Source organism: Phaethon aethereus, assembly GCF_964289735.1.
Source record: "Phaethon aethereus genome assembly, chromosome: 5".
NCBI lineage: Eukaryota > Metazoa > Chordata > Aves > Phaethontiformes > Phaethontidae > Phaethon > Phaethon aethereus.
Window position 1 is genome coordinate 3,914,452 of NC_138579.1, and position 7,306 is coordinate 3,921,757.

The following is a 7,306-nucleotide window of genomic DNA, read 5'->3' on the forward strand; positions in this document are numbered from 1 at the left end:
GGTCTTCCGTGCCCCGCCCAAACAAGCGGCCGCAAAAACCCTCCTTTCTGCGCACGCGCAGTGCGCCTGAAGGCGTGAGGGGCGCAGGCGCCAAGGCCTGGGGGCGGTGCCAGTAGTGACGTGCCGAGGGGCACGTGGGCCGGTTGAGCCCGTCCTCCCCTTCTCGCTCGCCGTTGCAGGAAGGCGGAAGCGCGCGCGGCGCGGTGGGGCAAGATGGCGGCCGCCGGGCGGCTGTACGCCCTGCTGTGCCTGGGGCTGGCCGCCGGCGCGGCCGCACTGGGGAAGCGCAGCGCAGTGAAGGTGCTGTCGGACGGCATGTGGCGAGAGCTGCTGCAGGGCGAGTGGATGGTGGAGTTGTGAGTCGGGAGGGGGCTGCCGGGGCTCGGGGTGGGGGGTGTCTCTCGGCGGCCCGCTCTGAGGCCGCGGGGGACCGGGCGGTGCCTGTTACTGACAGAGTTGTGCTGCCCCCAGCTATGCCCCTTGGTGTCCCGCCTGCCAGAACCTGCAGCCCGAGTGGGAGAAGTTCGCCGAGTGGGGCGAGGACCTGGAAGTGAACATCGCCAAAGTGGATGTCACGGAGCAGCCGGGTGAGAGTCTGGCGGGGGCGGCTGTGCGCTCCTGAGCCCCCCCCCGCCCCGCGGCCCTGGGCTGCTGAACGCGAGGGGAGAAGGTTCGGTGCAAGCCTGTGTGATTTTAGAAAATAACCAGAACCAATAGGAATCGCAAAGATCTTTCCCTGATCTCTTCTGAAGGCAGATTGCTGTACATAGACTGAGCAGTCTAGTTTTCTTTAGTAGATAAAGGAAACAAGGAGGTTTCTCTAGAGACTTGGAGGATTTCAAGGAGATCTTTGACCTTACTTTTTAAGCATCATACAGAGTGAAAAATGTGGTTTCAGCCTTCCCTGCAGTAGTACCTCCCTCCAAACGGGACTGCAAGCAGCCTGGTCTCCCTCAGCTGAAGCTCACTTCTCTGAATTGCCCTCATGTCTGTGTGGGGTTTGTAGAAGTGACCTTCTTCATGCTGATACTTTTTTCCAAAGTCACATAAGAATTTTTAAAATTTGCCTCGTTTGGATTATTTTCTGCAAGCACAGGAGGTTGCAGATCATGGGGGAGAAGGAGAGTATCTTTCTCTGAAGAGGTACAGCCAAAACAGTCAAGTAGAACAGTTATCCCCGGACATCTCTTTTCCCCATAGTGAAACTTTCTCAACCTTTGTCCAGGGACCTTTCTTTTAGACTGTGTACAGTACTTTGATACACACAAGTTTGCGTTTGATCGCATTTAAAAATTGATACCTGGAAGCAGCTGGTTTTATTTTGGTGTGTGTAATAACATCTCTTGCTTTTTACGTAAGAGTGCTCTACTATTCTGAAAGTAGCTTTCCTCTTACAGGATTAAGTGGACGATTTATCATAACAGCTCTTCCTACCATCTATCAGTAAGTATGCAATGCAACAGGATTTTTTGGAGGAGACAGGACATTTTTTTTCCATTTTTGGGGGGGCAAACGAGTAAGATTTACCATGCTCTTTAAGAATGCTCTTTACAAGAGGCAACCACTGCCTTACCTGCTGAGACCTTACAGTACTGCCAGTTACTTTTTTCTTTTCCCTTCAGGCCTTATTTATTCTATCTTTTTGTGGGTGTTTCTGTTTTGCAATCCCTTAATGCAGTTGTGTGGCAAGTGCATTAGGAAGATCATTATCTTTTTATGGAATCGCAACCTAAAGCTAGCCAAGCTACACGTGGAGTCAGGATTTCTAGAAATACTTGTAGTCAAAATTTTTGGAAAACATTTTAGAGCCAGTATCATCTAAAGCAAAGTAAAACTTAAACAACAACAACAACAAAAAAAAAAAGGCAATAAAAAAAGCAAGGTGATGGAAGAGAAGATGTTGAGTGGAGTGGAGGCAAACGCTGTGTGCTTGGACTGTCTAAAGTAAAGGACTTTTTGTTTTACAGCTGTAAAGATGGAGAGTTCAGGAGATACCAGGGTGCAAGAACTAAAACTGATTTCATAAATTTCATCAGTGACCAGGAATGGAAATCTATTGAACCAGTTTCATCATGGTTTGGTCCTTCCTCTTTCCTGTAAGTTTTGGTGTGATTTTTTATAACAATTTGTTGTCAAACACGCACACTTTAAGGACGTGCTGGGACAGGTCCTTAGGTGTGCCGCACCTGGTGCTGCCTCCTAGTTAACAGCTTGTGCAGCAGCTCTGTGCTGGTAAGAAATATGTGAATGTGGTGGATGGGTGGTCATGCCTCTTCCATCAGCTGTGGGAGGATTATGTGCACAAGCATAGCAAAGATGTCTTGAGCAAGGTTTACTTTAAGGCTTCAAATAGTTACAGGTGGGTGTATTGTTTTGCTAAGCTCTTGTAGGTAACTTACTGACACTTGAAGTTCTTTGATTATACAGCAGAAAAATGTTTTGTTCAGCTAAAGTCTAGGAAAAACTGGAAAATAATGTAGCAACATAGTTGTAAGATATGGGTGGCCATTTAAGAAGATGTATCTGTGGCAAAGTGAAAAGCAGAGTGGAATGATGAAGGTTCCTTCGTATGGAAAAGTGGGGAGACTGTGTAGTCTGGAAGAAACATGCTCTTTGGAATTCTTTCTAGTTTTGTGGCTTCGAAGTGCTTTTAGTTGTTGCCGCATATGCTGTGCGGTGGTTTCAGAGTAGTTGAGTAGCTGAGTGATAAAGCCTGTAGGGGACACCGCTGGTTGAGGCAAATGAACCCAATTGTTCGTGGTTTTTCTTCTGTTAGAGCAATGATGGCTGAAACACCTCTGCGCTAACTGTACTGTAGCAGTCGGTGTTTAGTTTATGAAGTGTTATGCTAGACTGAAGTTTTGCATTTCTTGTGTCTCTTCTAGGAAGCTCAGCATTGTTACTTTGTCTACTCGCAGTGCTGTTTGAATCTCAACTGTGTGGTTGATTTCCTACAAAGTATTGGCCCGTACCAAGGAATGAGCGAAATAGGGTACTAATTTTAGGATTACTAAGTTTTCTATTAGAAGTGTACGGTACCAGCTCTGTTTCTTGTGCATGCTGAATCGGTATGCAGGCTGCTTCTGCGGCTTATTCATTAGCAGCCTAGGTTGGCTTAATGTTTCAAATTCACCTTTCCTTTACATATAGTGAACACTTAATGCTGAAGTTTCACAATAACAGGGAAATGTCAGAATCGTCAGGATATACGTGGCAGATATCTTTTTACTTGTATGTAAAATACAGTTAAACTTAAGGGTCTGAAGATACTTCAGTTCTTACATAACCTGATTTTTTTCTAATAGGTTAATTTTTTGTTTTAATAAAATCTCCAGATGCTTAATTCTTAATATCTTGAACAGAGTTCCAGCTGGCTTCTCATAGACTGTTGGTCCAAATATAACTTAGAACATAAACAAAAGTAACTGAAACTCATATGTTAGCAGATCCAAGTCAAGGAGTTTTGTGAATTTGTAGTTGTCCATATGTGGAATGTTATGAAAGTTCATGTTGGTACGGAAGGTAGCTTCATGGAGAACGAATGTTTATTGAAGTAAAAGACAAATCAGAAGATAAAAATCAATGTAGTTAGAAGGGAAACTAGACATGAGCAGGAAGTTGTTCAATGCAGGACTAAGCAATGACCAGTCAGGCAAATCAGAAGGTACAGGTATGTGACTGGCTTAAAGATGTTTCCATTTACGCTTTTCTGCTTTGTTTCAGGATGAGCAGTATGTCAGCTTTGTTTCAATTGTCAATGTGGATCAGGGTATGTGCTTAGATCTCTACTTTATTTTTTTCTTAACAGACATGATATTCAGCTGTTTCTGAAATGATCCTCTTGTCTTTTATTCCAGCACTGCCATAGTTATTTAACGGAAAAAATTGGAATGCCAGTCTGGGGCTCGTATGCTGTTTTTGCATTGGCAACTCTATTCTCGGGACTGATACTGGGACTTGTAAGTGAAGCACTTGAAACAAGAGATTGACTTGTGACTACTGTGTGTTATACTAATGCTGCTTTTGTCTCAGTCTTTAATAGTAAGAACAGTTGTTCTTAGGGTACCTAGCCTGCTGAGCTGAAAGACGGGGATGGGGAGTGGAATGGAGCCCCCATCATCCACAGGGAAATGGTTAGGGAGCCGCTACACCACTTAGACACACAGAAATCTATGGGGCTGGGTGGGATCCACCCAAGGGTGCTGAGGGGGCCGCTGGAAGTGCTCACCAAGCCACTCTCCATCATTTATCAGCAGTCCTGGCTCACCAGGGAGGTCCTGGTTGACTGGAGGTTTAGCAAATGTGATGCCCGTCTACAAGAAGGGCTGGAAGGAGGATCCGGGGAACTACAGGCCTGTCAGCCTGACCTCGGCGCCGGGGAAGGTTATGGAGCAGATCACCTGGGGTGCCATCATGGCACGTACAGGACAACCAGGTGATCAGGCCCATTCAGTATGGCTCTATGAAAGACAGGTCCTGCCTGACTTACCTGATCTCTTTCTATGACAAGGTGACCCGCTTGGCAGATGAGGGAAAGGCTGTGGGTGTTGTCTACCTAGACTCCAGTAAAGCCTTTGACACTGTTTCCCACAGCATTCTCCTGGAGAAACTGGGTGCTCGTGGCTTAGACAGCTGTACGCTTTGCTGGGTAAAGAACTGGCTAGACGGCCAAGCCCAGAGAGTCATGGTGAATGGAGCTAAATCCAGCTGGTGGCCAGTCACAAGTGGTGTTCCCCAGGGCTCAGTACTGGAGCCAGTTCTGTTGAATATCTTATCAATGATCTGGACGAGGGGATAAAGCACACCCTCAGTAAATTTGCCAACGACACCAAGTTGGGCAGGAATGTTGATCTGCTGGAGGGCAGGAGGGCTCTGCAGAGGGATCTGGACAGTCTGGATCGATGGGCCCAGGCCAACTGTACGAGGTTCAACAAGGCCAAGTGCCAGGTCCTGCACTTGGGTCACAACAACCCCATGCAATGCTACAGGCTTGGGGAGGAGTGGCTGGAGGGCTGCCCAGTGGGAAAGGACCTGGGGGTGCTGGTTGGCCAGAAGTGTGCCCAGGTGGCCAAGGCAGCCAACAGCATCCTGGCCTGTATCAGCACTAGTGTGGCCAGCAGGAGTAGGGAAGTGATTGTGCCCCTGTACTCGGCGCTGGTGAGGCCGCACCTCGAATCCTGTGTTCAGTGTTGGGCCCCTCACTACAAGAAGGATGCTGAGGTGCTGGAGCGTGTCCAGAGAAGGGCAACAGAGCTGGGGAGGGGTCTGGAGCACGAGTCTGATGAGGAGCGGCTGAGGGAACTGGGGTTGTTCAATGTGGAGAAGAGGAGGCTGAGGGGAGCCCTCATCGCTCTCTACAACTCCCTGAAAGGGGGTTGTGGTGAGATGTGGGTTGGTCTCTTCTCCCAAGTAACCAGCGATAGAACGAGAGGAAATGGCCTCAATTTGTGCCAGGGGAAGTTTAGGCTGCATATTAGGAAAAATTTCTTTACTGAAAGGATTGTCAAGCTTTGTAACAGGCTGCCCAGGGAGGCGGTGGAGTCGCCATCCCTGAAGGTGTTTAAAAGACCTGTAGATGTGGTGCTTAAGGACATGGCTTAGTGGTGGACTTGGCAGTGCTGGGTTAATGGTTGGACTGGATGATTTTCCACCCTGAATGATTCTATGATTCCAATGTGCAGGATGTTTAGAGGTTTAAACTTGTCTTTCTTTGTTTTTAGGTAATGGTGTTCTTAGCAGACTGTGTCTGTCCATCCAAAAGGCACAGACCGCCACAGTACCCTCATTCAAGTAAGCCCACTGTATACTTCTGATTCAGTGAAGCTGTTTGGTAAATCTTTATTAAATAAGTATTGGTATGTAACTTGTGTCTGCAGTACGTGAGTTGTGGTGTAGAAGTTTATACTTCTGATTGATGCTGTGCTTTACCTGCAGCTGTTTGCCTTTAGTGTTTATACTGGGTTTCTATTTATTTAGCTAAAACTAAACTATTTTTAAAAGTTTCTTTTTAGGACATAGAAAAATGTTTTTACAGCATTTTCATACCTGCAAGATACAAAACTCCGTATGTGCAAGGAGACAGAAGTTTAGAGTGGAGTTCTCGGTGTTGATAAGTTGGGGGTTTGCATAAGTTTTAGGGCCAAAGTGAGGATTAAAAGTGAATTTGCATTTCTGTGCATAGTAAGTGATTCGGTTTGGGGTTAGTGTCTGGAATTTTTCAAGGTAACCTTAAAAAGTCATGGAAGAACATTGGAATGCTGGTTTATGCTTTGTAGGAACCAGACTCTTTTTTTTGTTTTTTCTTCCCAAAGTTGGAGGAAGTTTTATATTACCTCATCTAGGTAGTCTGTAATCTGTTAATACTTGACCTGTGGGTAACTTCATGCTAGCAACAATTCTACCTGAGAAAGCAGCTTAAGTGAGTGATACTGAAAAGTGCTGCCTGGATTAAATTAATTAAAATTCTGTGCTAGCCCGTGATGTTAAAAAAGTTTATTTCACATGGTAATGGTATTTATTTGTTTATGCATGTTTTCTTTTCTCCTTAAGGAAAGCTAGCTCCAGAGTCAGCTCAGCTGCTGAAAAAGCTGGATGAAGAGCAAGAAGCGGATGAGGAAGATATCTCAGATGATGAAATGGATGATAAAGAGGTGTCCAACAGAAACTCGTCACTGAATGCTGTAAGGCAGCGCACAGTGAACCCTGCTGCTACAGTGGATAAGTCTTAGCTTTATTTGCATCCAGGATTGGTGTTTGAGTCACCAACTCAAACACTAGAAGGAGCTAAATGTCAAATCGCTCAGCTTGAAGAAAAGAATGATTCTTGTCATGGTAATATTGATGCATTTCGTGAATTCAATAAAAAAAAAAAGCATCTTTGGCAGCAGTTATTTAAAACTAAAATACACTGTTGCAAATACCTGGAACTTCTCCTGCCTGTGTGCAGAGAAGTGCGAAGAAATAATTTATGTGGCTTCTTGAATCGCTAGTTCTATAGGGGTTTCTTTAACAGAATGTAAACCAGTGTACTTGTTGCATTAGGGAACATTAGCAAGGAAAATGCACTAACTTGTTTGCTGCTAAAGCATTCAAAAAGGTTTCTCATTGTCAGTCTATCTAGTTAGGTTCTGAAGAAATTCTGAGGGGAAAAGTTCCCTCAGTTATGGGACATGTTCCAGGCTTTTTATGTGACAAAAACTTCTGCTTTCTGCTATGACAATGAGTGCTACTAATGCCCCCTCATCCCCATCTTTCTGCTTCCAAAGAGATGAGAGTTGCTATCTTCATTTAGAGGAACAAAAGTTGC

The 7,306-nt window shown here is 45.4% G+C and overlaps 1 protein-coding gene across 1 annotated transcript; it reads left to right on the forward strand.

Annotated features, from left to right (window-relative positions):
* Positions 1-213: 213 nt before the first annotated feature.
* On the forward strand, positions 214-6,728 carry TMX1 (thioredoxin related transmembrane protein 1; the record flags this gene model as incomplete). Its single annotated transcript, XM_082000984.1, has 8 exons — positions 214-356; positions 472-587; positions 1,398-1,443; positions 1,968-2,096; positions 3,724-3,769; positions 3,858-3,959; positions 5,721-5,790; positions 6,550-6,728. The coding sequence occupies 8 exons, from the start codon at positions 214-216 to the stop codon at positions 6,726-6,728; spliced, it is 831 nt and encodes a 276-aa protein (XP_081857110.1).
* Positions 6,729-7,306: the final 578 nt, after the last annotated feature.